This window comes from Solea solea, chromosome 4 (assembly GCF_958295425.1).
Source record: "Solea solea chromosome 4, fSolSol10.1, whole genome shotgun sequence".
NCBI lineage: Eukaryota > Metazoa > Chordata > Actinopteri > Pleuronectiformes > Soleidae > Solea > Solea solea.
Window position 1 is genome coordinate 18,904,388 of NC_081137.1, and position 23,308 is coordinate 18,927,695.

At 40.6% G+C, this 23,308-nt stretch overlaps 2 protein-coding genes across 33 annotated transcripts in view; both read right to left on the reverse strand.

The window, feature by feature from the left end:
• dlg2 (discs, large homolog 2 (Drosophila)) overlaps positions 1-2,196 on the reverse strand; it is a 153,146-nt gene extending 150,950 nt beyond the window's left edge. For 15 of the 24 annotated variants that reach the window (XM_058626678.1, XM_058626680.1, XM_058626689.1 and 12 more), the window contains exon 1: positions 1,078-2,196. In XM_058626678.1, the coding sequence (XP_058482661.1) occupies positions 1,078-1,114 (37 nt within the window). In that variant the 5' untranslated portion in view covers positions 1,115-2,196. The remainder of the gene's footprint in view (positions 1-1,077) is intronic. The other 9 variants (XM_058626701.1, XM_058626698.1, XM_058626711.1 and 6 more) reach the window with 2 other exon arrangements.
• A 2,918-nt stretch (positions 2,197-5,114) lies between these two features.
• On the reverse strand, positions 5,115-22,779 carry sytl2a (synaptotagmin-like 2a). 9 transcript variants are annotated; one of them, XM_058627995.1, is made up of 19 exons: positions 22,656-22,779; positions 18,784-19,032; positions 18,066-18,223; positions 16,491-16,602; positions 14,753-14,807; positions 13,958-14,036; positions 12,006-12,572; positions 9,617-11,383; positions 8,890-8,988; positions 8,663-8,719; positions 8,209-8,288; positions 8,010-8,114; positions 7,506-7,678; positions 7,305-7,407; positions 6,667-6,828; positions 6,497-6,593; positions 6,300-6,405; positions 5,846-6,051; positions 5,115-5,588 (listed from the first exon to the last, which is right to left on the reverse strand). In XM_058627995.1, the coding sequence occupies exons 2-19, from the start codon at positions 18,882-18,884 to the stop codon at positions 5,440-5,442; spliced, it is 4,176 nt and encodes a 1,391-aa protein (XP_058483978.1). In that variant the 5' UTR covers positions 18,885-19,032; positions 22,656-22,779; the 3' UTR covers positions 5,115-5,439. The 9 variants fall into 9 exon arrangements, with proteins under 9 accessions (XP_058483978.1, XP_058483981.1, XP_058483977.1 ...); XM_058627998.1 differs by lacking the exon at positions 22,656-22,779 and adding an exon at positions 20,643-20,727 and having other exon boundaries at positions 11,309-11,383; XM_058627994.1 differs by lacking the exon at positions 22,656-22,779 and adding an exon at positions 20,643-20,724.
• Between the last annotated feature and the right edge of the window lie 529 nt (positions 22,780-23,308).

A 23,308-nucleotide genomic window follows, 5' to 3' on the forward strand; every position in this document is an offset into this window, starting at 1 on the left:
ACATTAAAACCATTTACTACTTTAGTTAGGGCTACTGGAGGACCTTCCTCCACAGCTGTATTCTCATCGTACTAGACTGCAAAGATAGTCTCCAATTAACATAAAACCAATCTGCATGAGTGTGGACAGTGAGTCCACAGTTGAATCCTTGTGCTGTGAGGTTTGTGGGAGATTCTGCAACCTGGCTGCAGGGGTTTGCTCTGTGCAGACACAAGAGCATCAGTAAACTTTACTCATGCTGCTGGAAGGGTTGGGGTCGGGGACTTGTGTAAATATTTTCAAACAACACTTTATGAATTGAGCAAACAAAGACCAACCACAAAATCAAAATACACAAATTGAAAATAAAATTTCGATCTAATTGTAGTGGCGAAAGTACACTTAATTCCAAAGCCACTGAATAGTCGTTAGCTGTAAGCAGGTTCCAATTGGCTTGACTCGTACGTACTTGCCGTTACCTTGTTAAAATATTGTATTTTACTTGTTTGAAAATACACTTGTAGACTTGTTTTTCACGCCATGTTTTTTTGTTTGCGATTCTGATCATGGGCGGGCCTTACGGAAGCTGCCTGCTGATTGGCTACTAAGTTTTGGAGTGACAGCCCAATGGACCGGAAGTAGTCACATTATTATTACAATAATAGTAAGTATCTAACGTTTGTCAGATTATAAACGTTAGATACTTACAATAATTTTGCCAAATTACAACTGACAGATAACAGATTTTCACGAATTCATCCTGCAGGCCGGATTAGGCCCTCTGGTGGGCCGATTCTGGCCCATGGGCCATACGTTTGACATCCCTGTGTTAAAGGGTTAAAAAAATAATCACATTTTCTGTGCTTGGTTTTGTGTTTTGATCAAACAAAACAAATCTAGAGAAACAGATAGAAAATATATACATAAAAAGATGAAACAGCTCTACAAAGAAATGAAAACAATGCACAGTTCAAATGTGCAGTGTGTGCAGATTTATGAAGGTGCAGGGATTTGCATGTTAACTTAGTGTTTTCACAGGATCAGGTGACACCTGCAGGGGGTTGAAAACAAACACCACACGTGGCTACAGTGACTCACCTTTTTTTGTGATAGGCATGGCTGACTCAGCAAACATTTGACTCCCGCTAAGGCTTCCAGATGACTTCTCAGTCAGTGCATGGCCAAAAAAAAAAAAGTTATTTCTCAGCGAAAACAACAGAAAACAAACAGTGGGGGGTGGGTGGCAGGCTGTGTGTGTGTGTGTGTGGGTGGTTTGTCTGTGTCCCAGATTACCAACTGTAATCCACGGGATTCTCAGGTGCGTTTAACCCAAAGTGTACATGGGGATGAGCGTGACCTCAGCCCGGGTCCACTTCACAAACACGTCCACCGGCTGCAGAGATGACAGACCACGGAAGTGCCTCGTCATGACTGACCCGGTGCTGGTCCAAACACAGCTGGACGGGCAGACACCGAGTCTTGCTTCCGGTGCTCACGTGCGCAGAGTCTGGTTCGTTATTATCCGAGTGCTGGGTGTGTGTGTGTGTGTGTTTTTAACGCTCCGTCTTCCGTCCACAGTGACACACAGCTGGCGTGGAATGACAGTCCTGGGTTGGTCCTCTGTCTGGGATGCTCCACATCACCTCACCTAAAGTTTCCAACGTTACACCACACAGTTTAAAAAACAATTAACCGTCCATTTTCCTCTTCACAATTTAGTAAACGTTAACAAAAAGACGTCACAGTCACGTCAGAGTTTGTGTGGAACTTGGGAGCGAGAGAGGAATGTGTGTATAACGGCAATTCAAAGGGCCTTTTTTTCAACGCTGCGTGTTGATGTAAATAATTTCACGCACACGTAGAAAAAGGAATATAAACACGCGTGTCCCAGACTCGGTAGCTGTGGTTGTCCGCGCTACACCAGCAACCAACACCGGTGCTGCCAAGTTTAATGATGCCTCCTTCTCCCCCCCAGTGCGACGCCGCCTCCTACCTTGGCTGTAGGCTGAGAAATACCTGCCTGGTGCTGCCAACTGTGGGAGAAAACGCATGGCTCTCAAACGACTCCATGTATGTTCATGGTGTTCCGCGCGGAGGTGAGAGCGCGAGCGCAGGAAACGTCCCCTGACACGAGAGCTCTGTCCGCGGGCTGCCACATCTTCTTTACCGTCTCGCCAGGTGCTGGTGCTGCTGCTGCTGCTGGTTCTGCTGCTGCGCCGTAGCGTTAGCCATAAATGAACTGACGGCCTCACCGTTTGAAGCGCCGCCAACAAGCTGGACACGACGAGCCGCGGCACTTCCGTTTGAACCTATCAGAATAAGACGCAATCTGACAAAGCTGTCAGAACTGTCACAGGGTTTGTGTTTGTTTGCTTTTAGACTGAATGCATATTTCCTATCCACTCCAACTTTATTTATAAAACACTTAAAAAAAAACCAGCTCTATATCAGAGATAAATAAAACAAAATTAACTTGTTTAACTTAATTTAAGTTAAACAAGTTGATTGTTTAACTTAAATTAATTAAGTTAAACAATTAACTTAATTAATCCGAGAGGGAAATGTAATTCGCCACAGTTGCTCCAGCCATCGAAAAACAAAGCAGATCAGAATATAGAAATCAGTATAAAGTATTAAAAATCAAAGTATATAACTAGAAATAAAAAAGGTATAAGAACTAGAATAAAAGTAAAGAATAAATTAAAAATATAAAAGTAGAAACATAAAATATGAATAATAAGAAAAATATAGATAGGAAATGTAAACATTTAAATTAAATTGTGTATCTCAAATGTTGTGGACATTGAAATTGAATTGTAAAACAAATAAAATATAGAAACATAGTACCTGATAGACCTAAAACAACATAAACAATACAACAATTAAATACTGCAGAAAGTAGTCATACAATAAAAAAGGTAAAACCAACAGCTTATACTGGCTCAAAAGCCAAAGAGTAAAAGTTGGTTATAAGATACAATTTAAGTGATTTTTCTTTAATATTAATTTTGCATCATAAATAAGTTTATATTGCGAGCTATTTATCGTTCCACATCAAGACAAACTGTCTTATTTTGAAATTCTATGAAATACCGTTGTAAATATTATTTGGATGTATTTTTTCTGAAAAAGTAGGACTTTTATTCACTTGACCGGCTCGCTACCGACCAAACTAGACACTCAGTGGCCCCCAGGTCATTCGTATTTTATCTCTTTTAAATAATTAACGTCATTGTTAGAAGCCCAGGGTCAGTGACCATGCTCTTATTTTGAAGGCTCGCTTTCCTGGCTGCCGAGTCAAATGTGGGGAAATTGATGCAGCTGTTAAACTTACCTTAGCAACGCAGAGGCTGCGAGCTGGTTAGCTGGATCCCGTCTCAACTGACAGGCCGTGTTAGCCAATCAGAGAGCGGGATCTCATGTCGCATCCGGACAAATCAGCCAATGAGGGAGAAGCAGACCTGTGCGAAGGTGAGAGGTGAGGGATGCTGATGCTGATGCTGCTGCTGCATTGAATGTAATGTGGGAAATATGAAAATGACTGTTTATGCTTAGAGTGTGTGGTGACAGACAGATGAATACAGTTTAAAATAAATATTAACATAACCCTTAAAACTATAAATACACCCAAAACACACTGAGCTCAGTATAATCTGACAGTAAGCCCTGTGACAATAACACTTTACCAGAATCCCATAGCACTTTATCCAATCAGGAGCCAGGACGTTGTCAAGAGTTCAGGTTAACCTCATAAAAGTATAACCTAATACAATCTACACCAACATCAGTCTTCACTATCCTAATCATTTGTTAGTTTAGGAAAATAAAAAAATTATAATTATTGGAGCTCACAGGATGTGGGAGATTGTTGTTTACTCTTGCTCTGTTTGGTAAGGTTGTGTAACTAATTTACTGACAAAGGCAGCGGGGCAACAACTCCTGTTATATAAAATCTCAATGGACTTTGGTATGGGAGAGTTACAAAGTGATGTCCAACTGTGAAATAAAGAGACAAATAAATTCCTGAGGTAGCATATGATGGACTCCCTGTTGTAGTTTAGATGTTTTTTATCATCTGTGGCTAAAATTGTAGTTTGTTTTTTTCATCCTCAGATTCCCCTTTAGTGTCATTCTAACGTGAGGGTTTGATTTGCGGCGGTTGAATCACTCATAAACACACAGGATTAGGGCAGATATCCTTAATGAGCAGCATTTAAATGTAATCCACACACAGCTGATTCCCTGATTACACGTCACAGAGAGTTGCCCTGCTTCAACACACCTGATCCAAATGAGCTCGTCATCAAGCTCTGCAGAAGCCTGATAACGAGCTGTTCATTTGAATCAGGTGTGTTGGAGCAGGGCCACGTCGAAAACATGCAAGGCAGCGTTCCCTGAGGACCAGGGTTGGGAAACACTGACTTACACTAAGGTAATTTTATTTTATGTTATTCACCTTTATTACTATCTTTATTCAAATTTAAACTTGTATCTTGTTTTTTTTTTAAAAACACAACAGGGGCGTGTCGCATTTTTAATTTCACAGATGAACAGACAGATCTTGAATCTTGTAAATGTGTGTGAGGAACACATAGGTCACTTTAGCAAATCATGTATTGGTTTTGTGACAGTTCTGTTAAATAACAACTTTGCACATACATACATTTATAAATAGTCAAATTCTTAACATTGTTAACTCGCGTTTAAGTCATGAACTGATTTCGATCGTCTACTTGTCCACAGTGACCTCAGCAAGTTTGAAGATGATCGCATCAAAGCGCTAGGACAAGACTTTTTGGACTACCCTGGCACGATTAAGGTGTGTACCAACTTCCGTTTATGTACGTGAGAACAAAACCAAAAGTCACCTGATGAAAGCTGATTTTCATTTTCGTAAGCCCCTCCCCACTTTCAACTTGCCACGCTTTTTCACTGAACGACTTTCACGCGTAAATTTCCTATTGTGAGTTTTTTGGGTATGGGAAAGCGCTTTAAAAACGCGAATAATAATAATAACAACCATAAGAAGAAGAAGAACTCCTTGAGTTTCAATTTCAAACATTCAATCATGTTTCGGACTTGAAGATAATTACAGCAAATAAGATTGAAAAAAAAGTGTTTCAGAGAAATTTAAATGACATATTCCAGCTTTAATATTCCGTTTATTGGGGATACAAAAGCTGGAAGCAGTGATCACACGGAAGGACATGACTGTATACAAATCACAAGTGCTCATATCCCCTATACGGTAAATTATCTTCAGATCAAAACTTAAGATTGTGTGTCCTCTTCCCTATTTTGTGTCATTCCTATGTAAATAGTCCAAAAAAATTTCAGATGAGAAATTTAACATGTGGTTTGCACTACAATTATTACAGTATAATTACAGTAAAATCATCAGTTGTACAGATATACACACACACACACAGTGCTCATCATTACACAAACACACAGACACTCTCACTTTGACATTGCCATGGCCATCAGAAAGATTCTTAGCGGCAGAACATCCTCCACCCATTCACCGTCTGACTGTAGCATCCTCTGCCATAGATGAGCCTCAGCGGTCGTTGAGTCCATCCACGGCACATCCACCCCATAACTCTGCCCTGCATGGGAAAAACACACAGGAGTTTATTTTCTAACTAAGGTCTTATGTCTTTGTGAGGACCAAAAAAAAAACTTATAAAACATAAGAGAGTGGGGACATTTTGGGAAAGTGAGGACTCACATTGTGTCACCCCTTAGATGTCTCTTTAAGAGTTAAGACCTGGTTTTGGGTGTTATTACTTGAAGCAGTTTCATTGTGCTTGTGCTAAAATGAAAAGTGCCTTGTTAAAAGAGATCACGCTCAGCGTCGTCTCACCTGTCCCGAGGCCGAGCCGCAGGCCGCCGATGAAGTGGCTGTTGAGTCGGTCGTGATCCCACACTGTGATTTCCACGCACGCCTCCCTGAGGTCCTCCGCCCGGAAGCCGTCGTACACCATGGTGTGGTTGAACATGGGGTTCGCCGTCCTCTTCACCACCCGCGTCTTCTGGCGGCTTTTCCTGTTCGTGTCGGGCAGCACGGTGCTAGGGAGGAGTTGTTTTTTTTAAATACATTCAGTTTTTGCATTTCAATCATCACAAAGTCTAACGGGCTGTTCTTTTTGGTTGGCCATCACACAACTGGCAGCGCTGTCATAAAATATTTCACGGTGAAGAGCTGTCCATAATGGATTCCCTCGCAGATTCACCGACTTGCTGGACTAAACACTTTAGCTTTCCACAGCGTGTGGAAAGCTAAAGTGGGCTGACGGCGCGCAGGACATCTGTCTTACCATTTCACAAACGGGTCGATAATCACTCCTCGGACTGAGGGGAGACTCTTGCAGTCCTTCACCCAGATCTGCACCTCACCGGTCTCCATCCTCGATGTCCTACTACCTGTGGAAGCAGTCGACCCACAATAACTCGTAATAATAATGACTTAAGTCGAGGTATATAAGCGAGAGAATATGAAGCACGGTGAGCTCACTGTGGGATGTCTGAGGCAGGAATCTGAGGGCCACTCTCATCTGTCCTCTGCCGTCCACCTGGCGTGAAGGAGACACTGCCGGGGTCTGTGCTGACACCTGAGGTGAGTAGATATCATGGTAAATACAGTAAATACATTAAAAGAATTACACACAAAAATGAGGCCTTTACCCTGGCTTTTAACGTGTATTCATTTATCTGCGTGTTGCTGAAGTCCCACTCGGACAAATCCAGGTCCACCTCGCCCAGGAAAATGTTCCGTCCAAAGACGTCGTTGTGCCAAACCGAGACGTTCAAATTGTGAGTCCTTAACAACTCCTTGAAGATTTTGAACTGTGAAAAGAGGAGAGGAAGAGGAGCAAAACATCTGCCTCAGAGAGCAGTGGAAGTGGAAGTCAAGTCAAGTTTAAGACAATATTCTGTATAACTCACCACTCCAAATTGAATATGAAGGATACACTTTACCTTCTGGATTCTTTAAGTCACACTGCTCTATGTTCTATAACTAAGGCTCACTTCACTGTAAACTAAATCTACCTTTCGGCATAATAAATAAATAAAGTATCACTGACCTTAAACTTGACCCCCATAATTACCCGTTAGTAGACGGGTCATTACTTAGTCGACAAAGATAACTTCATCTATTTTTTTATGAATATTTCTTTGTTTATTAGGTGTTTTGTTGTTGTTGTTGTTTTTTTTTTTTAATTAAATCTCCGCTGTATGTTTGATTCAGAATCGTATATGTGTTGTATGTAAAAGAGATTTCTAAAGGTCAAAGGTCAAAATAATATGGATATGTATCTTACCCGTAGAATTTCACTGTAGTTGGGGTTTAAAGTCTTTTTTTTCACCGTGGTTTTTCTCTTCCCCAACTTTGATTTGTCAGGGAGAAGATAACATTTCACATATCTGTGTATATATAAAACAAAAAGGTTAACAAAATCACAAACATTATAGACAAATCACTGATGTATAATTTATCCCGTGTCTTTACAGCTGTTACTCACGGGTCAGAGCGGTGCTTCTTGGTGTCGGCCACAGCCAGGTCCCTGCAGTGCACCACAAAGATGTGGAATTCTCCCAGCTTCTGGATGTAGTTCATGGCAAACTGGATGTTTCCCTGCACCTCGACGTTGCCGTAGTCCGCGTGGAAAATGCTGCTGATGCTGCCGCTCACCTGCTCAGAGAGAAAAACGCCAACCATACTGTAAGTTCTAGTCTTTTTATAACTTCTACGATTGCCTCATGTCTAAAGCTAGCTGCTAAAAGCTTTGTAAGTCCAGAGAGAGAACGTGCAGGCAATAGGGCAAGAAAAGACAAAGTTAAGTATGTTTCTCTAACGCTGAATAAAATAGAGAAAAACTCAGAGAGCACAAACTTCCACCAAGGCCACTCAGTTTTCCACAGACTCTCCTGTCTGTCACCAAAATCTGGGCCAATATATCCCAGAATTTCATTGTTTTTCTTTTATATCATAAACATCCAGTATGTGATGCTGCAGGTTGACATACAGACGACATGGACGCCATTCCTGAGGACAGACTTATGTTAGACGTGGAGCTGCCTGTGTTTCTTCTCCGGCTCAAGCTTGTGTCGAAGGTGCTGTCACTGTCCGTCTGATGAAAAAGCAGAAAAGACTGTAGGATTAGGTTAAAAAAAAAAAATAATCACACACACTTAAGGTGTGGGGGGGGGTCAAAGGTGATTTACCTCGTCCAGCTGGAGGACAGGCACCGACACGCTGGCATTCAGCTGCTTTGAGTAGGAGGCGGACGGTGAAAGTGAGGAAACTGGAAGAAAAATATAACTTTGGCATATCACAGACTGCTGTGGTTCCATGTTTGCCCAGCAGGTGTCGGTATTTACACTGTACATGTTTAAAATTGTAGGGTTTTGCCAAAGCTAACAAGCTTCATCTTTTTACAGAAATCATTTATAGTGTCATTATATTTTAATTAGAAGTACAAAAGTTTATATCTTATAATTTAGATTGTGGGAATTGTGTGATTTAGGCAAAATAGAAATAGAATCTTCCTGTCTTTCAACACTTTAAAATCACTCGAATCTGAATTCTGTTATTCAAAATAGTCTACATGGCACAATAACAAGACTGAATTCACTCATTCATTCTGTATAGTATATAAAGAGCGGGCTACATATTTACCATCATCCAGACTTTGATTCATTTGCTTTCCTGAGCCATATTTAGTCCTCTCTTCACCTGAGAGACAACGAGACAGCGCTAATCACAAAATGATATTGTGTGAACTCCCTTGACAAAAGGTTTGAAAGTTACAGACATTTTGTTTACATTTAAAAGTCACACACTACAGCTTTAACTGTATAAAGGAACTCAGGTTCTGCATGGGCAGAATAAAAGAGTTGCGTTACTTGGTTGCGAGGTAAGGTCTTCCAGACTTCTGGACACAGTCATCCTTGTCGATAATCGCTTCAGAGCGGCCATGATGGAGGTCGGACTGTCATCGTAACCTGCCACAAATGAAACACAGCTCAGCTCTGGAAAAATAGACTCAACATAGATGCCACACCACCTACAGCTTCCATGCATTAAAAAAAATGAGAAATCATGGTTCATTTTATATTCATAATCAGCACCGCAGTCAGGACTCTGATTATGTGACGTATCTGTCCTTGATTTCTCACCATCTCAGCTACTGTGAGGTGTTTAAAACCTGGATATGGTATGACTTTCAGTCAATCAGTGGCAAAGGGATTTGTAGATTTCTTAAAATATAAAGAATCTACGTGCCACAATAGCCCAACTTCCACTGGAGTATTCCAGGTCTCAAAATCTGGGATAATCCAGGTCTCATCCAGGTTTTAAGCACATAAAATCAATGAAAACAAAACAAGCCGAGCGAAATCAAGTGAAGAGGAAACACAGAAGAACAACCAAATCACAGCAGATTGCACAAACACACGCACATTTTGAATTTCAGGATTTCGTCAAGTGCAAATAAGCGAAAGTCAAATCAGACTCACTGTGATGTTAATGTGTTAACCTCGTGTGATTTTTCTTAAAGGAAAACGTGACGGTCAGTTTCCATTGATCAATCGTTATCTCGAGGAGAGCGAGAGAGAGAATTCAAAAGCTCACTGCTTGAACTTGCCCGAGGCAGGGACCAGGCCCTGGTTGTTGCTGCTTCTTGGCCGGAGTTTCCATCTTTCTTTTGCACAATCCAAGAACTGATTAAAGGACTCTGGTTGTCCACAAAGTCTCTCAGGTCATTTTCTTCACTTTTCTCTTGGTGAAAAGGAGGCACATGTTCCTTCTCCTGCGGCCCGAGGTAGTGCTGATAATCCTGAGGGATGAAAGATCTGGCAAGGCGTGTCAAGCTCCCAACTCTCTTCTCTGGAGTTGGTTTGGATTTTGGTGAAGTCGAGGGTGTGTGCTGTGTCTTAAAAGTGTCACAGTCCTCTGGTTGCTTTGCTCCACGTAAGGGACTCCTCGTCTGTCTTGGCATCGGTGATGGTTTCTCTTGTTCAACCAAATCAATGTTGATTGGAAAGGTTTTCAAGGGAGAACCATCCAGCCTGGATCTCTTAGGACTGGGTGATTCTGTAGGAAGGACCCTTGGGTGGCAGGTCTTAGATGGACTCATTCGGACGTCATCGTCATGGTTTTTTGATTTACTCGGGCTGAGGGGGCGTGGCTGAGGCTTTGTATCAGCCTTGACTTTGCCAGCACCTCCAGAGCTCATCATTCGTGTCCTTTCTGGACTCTGAATGACAAAACCTTTGTCTGTCACTTTAAGTGATTTTAAAACCTTAGACTCGTCAGAATTCTCTCTATTGTCTATGGATGTTCTACGGTCAGGCTGGGGCGAAACAACTTTGTTGTCTTCCTTGACTTTTGCGGTGATTACTCTAGGGCCAGTCGTTTCTTTTTCCCAGAAATGCCTAAGCTCACTGATCTTGGCTGGTGTTTCCTCTGGAGGACTGGAACTGGACTGTCTGGTGAGGTTGGGGGGAACACCCTCCAGCTTCTTCTGCACAGGGGTGACAAAGCTTTCCTGTGACTCTAATACTGTTAAAGAGTCGTCTGTCTCTTCATATATAAGAACTGGATTAGCTCTGTACGTGCCATCTTCCTTTGATACATCTACTAAACGTTTATATTCAGTTTGTGGTGACAGAATATGAGGTGACATCTTGTTTAAGCTCTCTGCATATGTCTGAAGACCATGCGAGGCTCCTGAGATGTCTTCTTCATTTCTCTCCTTTCTGGAAAATTTGTTTTTGGGACTAGTGTTTGCAGTCTCCCAGAAAGCTCTCAGGTTGGACAGTTTCTCTGGAACCTGGACAGCTGTGTCTTCTGTTACATCCTGCTGAGTATCTACATCTATTGTGGCCACTGATTCCTCAAATGTGGTGCTCTGGAGTGCTGCAAGTGGTAGTGTTCTGACCTCTCTAGATTCATGTGTGACACTTCTGTGTTTGTCCACAGGCCCATCTGCAGCCCCTCTGGAGAGAATCTGAGCGTTTCTTGGTTTTTCCTCCCGTATCTTCACCTCTTCTCTTTGTGGACTCTGCACCTCACCTCTTTTGTCTTTAAGTCTTCTAAAAATTCCAAGCAGTCTTTGTCTAAGCCGCGGCGAAGCAGCATGAGACGAACTCGCTGAGCTGACGCCAGTGGACTGCTTGATATCTGACCTAGCCTCTACAGAAATGTCAGCGCTTTGTCCGGGAAGGTTTTGTCGATGACTGTCGTGTCGGGTTGGCCCCTCTTTGGCCTTAGCCTGAGAGTGACAGTCCTCTTCAGACTCTGTCTTCTGGTGAACAAGCTTACCTGGATCCTGCTCAGCGGAAACAAGGCTGGAACCTGCACGGCTTCGGCACTTCGAATGCCAGCGCTCAGAGACATCTGCAAAGACAGTAATTTTCTCTTGGATCACTCACATAGGTGAAATCTAGCAAGCACAGTGTAACAAAGTGAAAAAGCTTCATTTTATCTTGTTGTATTACTGTCAGGTGAAATGGGCTACATATTGTAGGACATTCAAATTTGTCCCAACCAAAATTAGACTTTTGAAGAAATCTTCCAAGTGTACAAATAGTTGTCCCAAGAGGGATAAACCCATTGATTTAATCACGAATCAGAGGATTAAAAAAATGTCCCATCTGTTTGAAGGAGCCTTTAAAATTGTGCCGTCTAATCACTCTGCTGTTCATTTGGTCTGGTTTGTTGTCCATCACAACATTATTAAAAAACCCTAAAACTTACAGTAAAAACAGTGAAAAACACCTGGCATTACAAAATGTATCATACAGACAAATCATTTTTTACTGTCTTACCCTCCACTCTGCCATGTTATACATGCGTCAGTCATGCAGTACATGCAGTAATGTGTATATTTTAATGCATGTGTTGTACATGCAAAAGCAGGATGAATAAGAATGTTAGTATTCACCTGTAACCCTATTATACTTTATTGAAGGTATCGCTTGACTATTTGACTAATTGGTTGGTGTTTTAAAAGCCTTACCACCAAGAACCCTGTGTCGTCCAGCTTCTTGTCCCCACAGCTTTGCCTCGTTTTTGCAACTGACATCATCATCCTGTGCATCTTCTTGACTCTGGTTGAGTACTGGTCTTTGTGTGCCAGCACTGGTCTCACCAAGACCCTCAAGGTCATAGTTATTCAGACCGTTCCTCATCTCAGAGGGAGCACTGGAGTCAAAGTCCAGCAAACTGTGCTCTCCTAGCTCCTTCCCTTTCTGTCTCTCCACACTCCCCTGAGTGACCATAGAGTTGAACCTCACCTGCCTCCTGTCTGTCCAGGTGTCATTGGAAGGATCCACAATAATTGGATTTTGCACATCCAGGTCAGTGACCGATGTATCTGTGAAGCTAGAACTTAACAGGGGCTTGAGGATGCCCCGCGGGGCAGAAGAGTTAGTCTGTCTGCCCTCTGGTCCGTCTGTGTCAGCAAAAGAGTCGTTTGAGCCTGTGCTGACTGCTCCGTTTTTAGATGCGTCCTGGGATGCCAGACTAGCATCTTGTCTAAGGTTACTAACATAAGAAATGGAGCAGTCAAATGATGGTAAAGCGTCTGGAAAAAAAACAAAAAAACAAACAAATGAACAGTATTTTATATCAACAATGCAAAAAAGGTTTAGTATTTAGATGTAAAACCTTAGATCTCCTCTATTATGTTAGATCTCTTTGTCATATGTTAGAGTCTAGGAGTTGTTTGCAGATCATTTAAAGAGATACAGTGTCTCACACTACATGATGTCCTTCCCTAATCCAGTCACTGGCACGTTTAGCAAGTTGTGGCTAATTGCCCCGAATCGGCATGTGATTGGCAGCATGCTAAGTGTGGAATATTTTAAAACATGGGCTTTGGAAGCTGATATCAAATGGTGGTGTGATGGCAGATCACACCTGAACAAGAGCAATTTATCTGAGAGAAGAAGAAGGAGAATGTGACATTGTGGCCAACTTTGCCTCAGTATATGTTCCGTAGTCATCCTGTGGACATGAAACCAAACTATATTTAACTTTGGTTAACTGTGGTTTCAGCATTTTTACGTCTCCAAAAGTGGCTCCTGCTTCATCAACAGAAACAAGACGCTGGTGTTGACACAAGTAGTTTTCCCTCAGAGCTATTGTTGTGTTGCACTCCTGAGTGAAAAACACCACAGGCACCAGGTGAATGCTCCTCTTTTCCATTGTTGCAAATACAAAATGAAGCAACTCCTTTCTCCATTTTACCACAAGAACGCCATCTCGCTGGCCAAAGAGACTAACAATCATCACAGTTACACTGTGTAATCTGTTTCAACATCATAATCCCAAATTTAAATCAAACTACCACATGAAAAAAACAACAGTCAACAGTGTATTTAAAAGTGTGCACATCTTAACTAACAACAGTAATATACTGCAGGGTTTCTCTTCCCGTCTAACGTTTCACCCACAAAACATTGTTTTCATCATTCCTGTGAATTATTTCCAGTCACGCAGGACAGATTAAGCCTTAGGAATGTATTTCTGTGTAATCCTCCGGCTAGCCTGTCGTTTATATAGACTTCCATTCACATTGGCAACCTGTGAGAAAAGCGTGGTTCACGATCACTGGCTCAATTTGTCACTTTTCTGCCACTTTCTCCACACGAAAAAAACCCAACAAAAACACAAATGGAATGACCTCATATTAAAAAAATGGTAGAAATTAGAAGCCAATGCCGTGCGACCACTGCTCATGCCGTCATGCTGTTCAAAGCAAAAAAGCTTGAAGCAGCTGAAGCTGAAGGACCCATTCACCCGGATATCAAATAGATCACTAAAACCACACTTACATAGATTTGGGTTTCACCACTTGTCCGACATACACCGCTCAGTTCAAAATATAGCACATGAAATATCATTAGACCACAACAGAAATGTGTGCCACCAATATCACAGCTTATATGTAACACATTAAAAATGTACCTTCAGTCTGTTCCGGGGTGTGATCCTCCTCTAAAGCTTGATGAGCACAGAGTTCACTGTTGAAGGGATTTTTTCTCTGCTTCGACAAAAGAAAAACACTTTTAAGATGTCACATTATGCTTTAATGTGACATTTGTTGGTAAAATATATTGATGCATGAACTGGAGTGGATTTCTTTTACAGTACACTCTTGTTTACTGCAGTGGATCAAGTACTTCTATGTGCAGTAAATAAAACACCAGGCCCCAGGACACCAAAACAGACGGGGGACATTTGAGCAACAGGAAATGGATTGCGCTTGTGTAGTGATCGCTTCATATTTACAGAATCCGGAAATCCAACGCTAACTCATTTTAATATCTTGCTTTATTTTACAAGCGTTTACTGTGATGTCTAAAATCTGGGGGGATTAAGATAAGAGGAAGTTTATCAGAAAGATGATGAGATACTGCAGGTCTGGAATAATGTCCACTCCAGCTGTTACCGTAGCAACCAAAATTCACAGTTTAACTTCAGATAATACTGCTTAAAGGTCCAGTGGTTAAAATCTAAGGTGAAATTATTTTCATTTGGCAGGAATTGAAGTTTTTTTTTATATAATTCAGTTCAATCACCGGATTCTATGAAATTTTAGTTTTTCCAATACTTCAGATTTTGATTTTGCTAATTGAAGGTAAACATCGGTTGGATGAGAAGGGTGAGGTGAGGGATGTTTGGCTGCAACTTCACCAATAAAAATTCCTCAATTTGAATGAATAAATCATGGTTCCACCTTGTAAAAAGACAGAATCCTACCTTTGTGGTTGACTGTATGTCTTTAAATGTGTCATAGGGGTCCTGGTTTTGGTACCTGTTGACACAAATAAAGAGTGTGTTATTTGTTTTCTCGGAAGTGATTAATCTAATTTTAGGAAATATGTACACTGATGGTAGTAATACGTTCCCTTCTACACTTGAACAACATCTGTTCTCTGGTTCCAGTCCAGCTATAATTTTACTGGACAAGCTGCAAAAGTCCTCACAAGTGCAGTAAAGGCAGTGCAGAAAGTGTGTGTGTGTGTGTGTGTGTGTGTGTGTGTGTGTGATATTCACTCTTGTGGAAAACAGAAAACATGTGAGAAGTGACCCTGTAAGAAGATTATTTAGATCCATTCGGAATGAGTGCAACTTTCATTCACACAGAAATAATCCCCTCTACTAGTGCGGCATGTGATTTTTGCTGAAAACAGACATCATATGTTTTTGTTTACATCACACTGAGTTTAGTGTGTGTGTGTGTGTGTGTGAGAGGTTTAGGATTATTTAAAGATAATTATTCAAATAGTTTTACTTGCGCCACAATGGAATGTGACAGTTCACGTGTTTTGATGTGACAAAATAATGTCTTCACTATATGACTATAAACTAGCCTGCGATGACATGGCTGCCAGCAGGGACACAAGGAAAAACATATTTAGGCCACTTAACAAAAAGGCTCACCTAATAAAATGGATGTCTGTTTATCATTTTTAAATGTTCACTCTGTTAGATAATAATTTTCTGGCTGGGAACTGAAGAACTTAATACCTGCTGCTGCTTTGTTTCATAAGTTTGTGTCACTTAGATAAATTGGAACTAAGGATTTTAACTTCACAATAGAAGACATTTGAAATGACTGATGTAGGCTGCAGTGGATCAACTACTCCTCTGTGCACGGATGGATTTTGGCGTGAGCGGTTTTTGGGCGGAAAAACTTGTTTTTTTAAGATTCTATCAGGTGAGTCATCTGTTAAGTGGCTTACATCCGTTTTCCTTGTGTTCCATCCGTGACAAAGGCTTTCACATCTCCTTTCTTTTTAAAATCGATGATCTTTCACTGCAGACCCACAAACACTATCCAGAAATACGTACAAGAACCAAAAAAATCTGTCTGGTTTTGGTCTTTTCCAAGTACTGGTGTCAGGTCCAACTGACATAGGGTGAAAGGCAGTGTACACTCTGCTCGACAGGTCACCAGTCACATCACAGGGGACACATAGAGACAAAACAACCATACACTCTCACACTGACGCCTATGGTCAATTTAGAGTGTCCAATTTGCCTAATCCCAAATCTGCATGTTTTTGGACTGTGGGAAGCAACTGGGCCTTCTTGCTGCAAGGGCAAGAGTGCTAACCACAACACCACCCGTGTGGCGGCCTTTCCCTCTAACACTAAGTAAAATACACACTTTAATAGCAATAGCCAAAAATCATTTTGCTGCTGAAACTCGCAACATTGATTTGTTAGTACGTCTTTTTACACTTTTTAATCTTACGGCCCGTACAGTTTGTACAACTCAAGGCCTCGGGCCACTTCCTGCTTTGCATACTGTGTTCGTAACGCCCCTGCTTCCAGTAAACACACAGCGGCATTAACATGAATTTAGATCGCAGGATAAATAGTGAGGTATTTTAGCTCCAGTTTCCGTCTCCATTGGAGAACAGTATCTGTCTGGTCAAAAGAAAAGGCTTTACCTTTTTTTTTTTATTGTGCATATAGCGTACGTACTCACCTGTCAGTGTTGTTCTCCTGAAGCAGTCCACAGAGTAAAGGTGGGACAAACACTTCTTTATTGTCACTGCCAACAAAACTGGACTCCTCGGGCAAGATCTGCGAGAGCTCCACTGCAGCACACCACACAACACGCAGCCAGTGTTCAACAACGATGAGACACACAGCAATTTACCTCACGTACTGTATCTGTGAACCACACACTGATTAAAGCTGTTCATTTACAGATATTTATCATGCAGCGTGAGCACAATTGAGTGAGTTGCTGACTGAATTTTAAGACAAATGGACAAAAAAAGACCCAAATTAAGAACATAATTCAAACCGAGCATTATTACCGCAATAAGTCTTTCATTAAAGCAAACTTATTATGAAATCAGAGGTCTTTAGAGCAGGAATTATTTCTTTAAGTTGGAAGGTTTGAAAATGTTCCTGAAGGAAACAGGTTGTGTGAATTATGTGAATTTGAGAATGTCTTTTTAAAAGCCAGACAGAATGGAATGTTTGCTTAACTTAAAGATATGCTTAGATAGGTTTGCTACTTATGTGTCTGAACATAAGCCTGGTAAGAGTGCCGGGAATGTTGATATGCACACTATTATTTGCAATTTGTAACGTTCTGGTGTGTAGTTTTAAATTTTAAATAATAGTGTCTTGTATGAGGTTTCAGACTGGACACACATACATCAGTCAGATCACAGCTTTCATGAATGTTTGAGAGGCTTAAAACAACCGTTATGATTCACGTCAATTCGTCCGGATGACAGTATAGTTTAATTTATGTTTAAGATATGGAATCTAGTCTTTCTTCAGTTCTTGCACATGAAAGAAGTTCAGCAGGCTGAGATGATCGACTGGAATTCTGCCAAGGATCAGCTGACGTTACTCTCCTGTCAGGGGTGACCTGGGGTGAGCAGTAAAATGATGCTCCCACCTGTCTGACGCACTAAAGATAGTATTTATATCACACGGTTTATCCTCCGCATGAGGGTTGCTGGTGCAAATCCCAGCTGGCACAGGGCGAAAAGGCGGGGTCACACCCTGGACAATTTGGGGGTCCAATTTGAGGACCACATCATTAATTAATTAAATAAACGTAATCGTACAAGTGTAGATATACAGGCGACTGGACCTGCTTGAGTTTTCTCTCATCCAAGAACAAACAATGTTTCTAGACAACTGAAGCAAGTCCACCTGATTATACTCTATCTACACTAATGACCTGGAGGAATGAGAACCTTCATGGACATCTAAACCACAGAGACAGCAGTCAGGGATCGAAAACCTCAAGCAAGTTGTGAATCTATTCTATATAACCACCAAAATCGAATAATTTCATGCTTGGGTGATAAGCTACATCCCCAGAAAATGTCATTAAAATCCTATTTTTAGTTGCCCAACGACTCGTCAGGGCCCGCTGGAGTTTCAGTGAGCACTGCCCACTTTTCACAGAGGTTACATTTCCTGAGTTTCACCACAAACCTCTTCAAGAAAAAAACCTGAGTTGCTACTGACTCCATGTGTTTTGGAGTCAGGCACAGTGTTCACTCTCATGACAGAATGGTTAATGACTCACGTATCGTTAAAGGCTTCTGCGTGGTGTGTCTCATGGAGGCCAAGATGATGTCAGAGCCATGGATGCGATCCTGATGACGGAGCTGCTTCGTCTCGTAGAACCAGTCTCCGGTCAGGTACTTGAGCTGGTCTCTGTTACTCAGAGACTGATGTAGCTTCCTGCATGCAGACAATACACACTTAGTGGGAAGTCCATGGTCACCACTACTCCAACACACACTAACATGCTAAGCTGCAAGCTGCATTCTCACCTGCACATCAGGTAAGTGAGGCAGCAGATAAACATGTTCTGAACAGTTTATTTATTCAACCCTTATTTGAGATAAAAATCTCTTTTATATGGGAGAGGCTGGGCACAGCTCAGTGGAAATTAGTGATGGGACAATATAGGATATTATCTCTCATCTCATCATAAAAAAATGTTCCTGGTTGTTTTCATTCCCTCAAAATAAGCCCTTTATGTGAAACCTTGACATGGGCCTTGCTCTACAAAGGCTTGTGCTGCTATGTCTCTACAGCGAGTGGACATGTTGAGGGGATGCACACTAGTTCACGTAAACCTGATGCTGCACGACATTGTAGTTCTTACACACTGGACCTTTAACAGTTCTGTATGTATCTGTATCATCTGCAGAGTTACACAATGCTGTCTCTTAACAGGTCCAATTTGAAGATCACTAACTGAGTAGTGCAAGTTCATGCAAACAGAGGGAACTCACTGGACGCGCTGCTCCTCAGACTTCTTCAGCTCAGAGTCTCTCTGCAGCACAGAGAGGATCGTCTCCTGCTCCTCTTCTGTCAGGAAGCTCAGGTCAATCATGGTGCCTGCTCTGCTGATGACACACGTCTTCTTGAAGCTGTTGTTGAAGTTAGTGGTTTACTCTCGCTGGCCGGTATAGTGCGATCATGTCGAGGCTCTGCCTTCACTCAACTGGAGCTTTGCTGGTTTGGAGCATGTTCGGATTTAGCTGAGAGGAAACAATACGATCAGTATGATATTATCACACAAGTACACAGTGTTAATTACTACACGATTACACGAGTACTAAGTACGAGAAAATTTTGCTTCTTGGTGCCAGTGTCGTCAGGTGCCGGACTTTAGCTGCTAATGAATTTTGTAGTATTAACCAATGTAGTATTTTTGTGGAATCAACCTTTAAAACTATGAGTACTTGGACAAATAATTATTTCTGTAAAATCAGCTTCCTTTAAAAGTACTTGGACAATGTAGTATTTTTTTATTCAATATGAACTGAGTAGTTAGTAGTTTTTTGAGTAGTATATGTCATTATATGAATACTTGTAGTAAATATTGCATCATTACATGATCACTCCGTAGTGATTTTATATAATTACATCATTAAGTGTGTAGGGGAGACCAGGGACAGTTGTAACGCTTTTTGCAATTTTCAGCAATACATCAAAAACCATTTACACTGGAATAACCAATTTGTTTTATTATAAACTTCAATCTATCAACTGTTGAAATAATGTATTTATGTGGTTTTATGAAATATGTACAGGCTGCAAAATTGATTTTAAAACAGTCTCTCCACTGTTACAAGGTTGTAACACATGTCAGGGACAGTTGTTACATGTGTAAAATATACATAATTAATCAATCATATAGCCAAAATGGAAAATATTATTTATCAGTTATGTTATTGTGACTATTAATTTCATGTTTTTAAGTAATGTTTACCTTTTTCTCATACTACATGACAAAAAAAGTGAAGCCGTCAAATTATAATGCAAGAAAATGATTATAATACATTTACCTATTTATTTACAATAGGTATTATTATTATTAGTTTTTTAAAATATAAATGAAACAGTTGTAACAGGGCGTTACACCGTCCCAGTATCACCAACCATGTTTTCATCTCATGTGAGCAAGATTGACTGCTAGTTTGGCACTTGTTAGCCATTTCTATTTTAAGCTTACAAAACAAAAATAATACTTGTTTGAATTCATATACATTTGATCTTAAAACAGCATCCAAAAAAGTACATCAGACAGGAAAGTAATTGTTTTACCTAAAAACAAGCTTTTGTAGATAACACCATCAGGAAGTTTCAAATGTTGCTCTCTCTTTAGCAGGAATGGAGGGACACTCACTGAGCATGCGCACAGTACGTGTCATCACTCTAAGTTGTTTCTGATTGGAGGAATAAAAGTTGTTACAACTGTCCCCTGTTACAACTGTCCCTGGTCTCCCCTACTTTGGATCATTATGTCTATTAATATATCTATAATCATTATGCGTATTAGTAAGTAATTATCAGTGGCGGTCTGTCCGTAGAGGGCGCTAGGGCGCAATCCCACCAGTCTCACATGAAGAAGAAGATAGGCATAATCTAAAATTATTTATAAAAACATGGAAAATTTAAATAAATGCGCTACACGTTGTACAGACCGTGACTACCGTGTATAATCTGCATTCAAATGTAGTTTAAAAACGTTAACTTGAGTGAGAGGTGTATTACGGTTAAGTGACGTATTTCCGGTTTTAGTGCGCACACGTTTTTCTCGTAGATTTTTGCTCATAGTGAGACAGGCACGCAGAGACACCCTTACAGTTCAAAGGATAAGAAAACTCGCAGAATTTTGGGGCGCAGAATTTTGCGAACGAAGACCTCCCAGAGCCGAGCGGACCGAGCTGATGCTGGCGGAAACGGAAATGCCTCCTCCGCTCGCTTCTATGTAAGTTGTGCTCACTTTACCTTCGCTTAATTGCCTGTTTCATTACGGAAAAGAAAGCACCGAACACCGGTGGCATGTTTTGTTTACCCTGCCTCCTCTTTCAGATGCCGGCGGACACCGAACAAGCCTGGATTCATTCAGGTATTACAGACTTAAAACGTGTCTCTCAAAGAGCAAAAAAACACGGCACATAACAGACACATAATGCTATGCGAACAAAATTGTGAGACGGGCAAAATTCACTCACAAAAAAATAAATGCCTGAAAAGTAAAAACTTTTTGTTGTGTATTTTTTATTTTAATTTAAGTAAATATTTTTAAAATATTGGTATCAGGCATGATAATGGTGCTTTGGCGTATTCCAGTGGTAATATGCGGTAACTGCATATACCAGCCGCCACTGGTAATTACTCATTACAGTACATGTCTACATGTGGTTAGTACTAACTATAGTACTCTTTATTTCTGAGTACTTAGTAGTATTTATGATTACATTACTATATTATAACACAAGTGAAAAATTTTTTTATTGCATTAGTATGCAATTTCTATAACATTAAATGAGTACCTGTGTTAATTACTACAAACCCAAGGTACAATACTACAGACCCATGGAAGAACTCAATGTCAAGTTTTGTGACAGACAGACCAGCCTAATTACTCAAAACTACTTATTCTTTCTGAAGAGAGCAGAATAAAATCATAAAGCACATGTACTGTGACGCCTCCTGACTCGAGTACAGAGTACATGTCTTGACCTGATACCCGAGCCACTGCATCATTTTGATAAAAACATGAACATGTCCTTTGCCTTGACATGTAATTCCAAAAAAAACAAAAAACCAACAACACTCGTTTCTTACTCACAGACAAACCTTTCAGGAGGAATGTCTACAAGTTCCAACAATGTCCACGTCCATTCACGTCAAAAACAACTGCCGGTACACGCAGGAAACCTAACTTTTAAAAAGTAACGTGAAAGAAATACTTCCTTCTCCATATAAGGCAGTAACATCATTCAGCTGTTGGTAAAAAAAAAATGGTCAACCCAGTTATGGTGATGTGACTGGTTTTCAATGAGTTGTGGTTTCGCTGCCGTTAGCTGTAATTGTTTATTCATAACCAGAGTGAGGAGAGAGTTGAAATGTATATCGCCTCGCATCATTTAAAAAAGGAGCAGGAAGAGGGGAAAAAACCTGTGGAAAAGTGCATTTTATTTCCTCACAAAGTACAATGATGTGTGTCCAGATTCTTGGTGTTGAAGCTGTAACCTTATCACTTCACCACCAGACTTTCCCACATAGATAGATAGATAGATAGATAGATAGATAGATAGATAGATAGATAGATAGATAGATAGATAGATAGACAGACAGATAGATAGGGGTATCTATCCATCCAGAGAAAGAAAACTATAATTAATATAATATTGATACAACGTGAGTGTCATGTTTCTGTGCAGCCCTCTAAGCCTGGCATCTGAGTTAAACCAGATTAAATAGGATAACATGGATTTGAATTTCATACAAAAGCTGTTAAGTTTTCAAGAAAAGAAAAAAAAATCAACACTGAAAAAAACCACTAAATAAAAACAAACACAACCATACCACTGTAAACTCTTACTGCTTCAGCAGCAGCAGTTAAGGCTCAATGTGAACAAGTGAAAGCTGCTCTAATGAACTCCACTGCTCATTTGTATGAGAAAGTCAAGTTTTCTCCAGTTTCCTGCTTTTCATTTTCATTTTCAACAGGCTTTTGAAACCAAACTGCACAGACAGTCCACGACAAGAACAACAAGCCACAGTTCAGTTTCTCATCAACAGACCAAAAACATACACACTATCAACACTTTGATCTGAGGGAAAAGTTACAAAGCATTCAGCTCACCTCTCCTTCGCTCGCTCCTTCCTGAGAAACAACAACTACACCATGAGCTGCAGATTCCTGAGCTGCTGCTGCAGGAGGGAGGAGCTGCACACACTCAGCAGCAGGGGGCAGCAGCTGGAGGATCTGATGGACAGTAAAAATGAGACAAACTGTAGACAATTTCAAACTCCAATTTTTTAATAAAAATAAAGATGGTATAAGTTAGAAAAAGAGCAGGAAGAGATATTAGAGATTTATTTACATATAGCCCCTTTTACATATAGAGATTTCTAATATGAACTTTATTGTTATATACAACAATTATGCACATTTTAAAGCTCAGAATTCAGACAGTCAGAACCTCTACTGAGCAGTGTGGCTCATTTATTAAGAGATCAGCTTTGACGTGCGACACAGGTTCAATTTGTTAATTATATATTTTTTTTGTAAACTTCGGATTCTGATTGGGATGTAAATAAAGCTAGATGTTAAGTTGATGAATAACAAAATTAAGTGCAAACGATCTTAAATGCCTTACACTTGTCAGACCATGTAGCTCAGTTGGGTTGAAGTGGTTCTGAAAACCTATGATTGTGGGTTCAATTCCTGAGTTTCTTGGAGAATTTTTAAAAACTCTGACCAGGATGAGAAACTTAAGAACACCAAGAAATTTA

What these genes read in the sequence shown, in the direction of transcription:
- sytl2a (XM_058627995.1), bottom strand. Translation starts at nt 18,884, where the DNA reads ATGATTGACCTGAGCTTCCTGACAGAAGAGGAGCAGGAGACGATCCTC. An exon ending in CAGGAGAACAACACTGACAG is followed by an intron (nt 14,808 to 16,490) that starts GTGAGTACGTAC and finishes TTGTGTCAACAG; the next exon opens with GTACCAAAACCAGGACCCCT. An exon ending in GCGGCTCGGCCTCGGGACAG is followed by an intron (nt 5,589 to 5,845) that starts GTGAGACGACGC and finishes TTTCCCATGCAG; the next exon opens with GGCAGAGTTATGGGGTGGAT.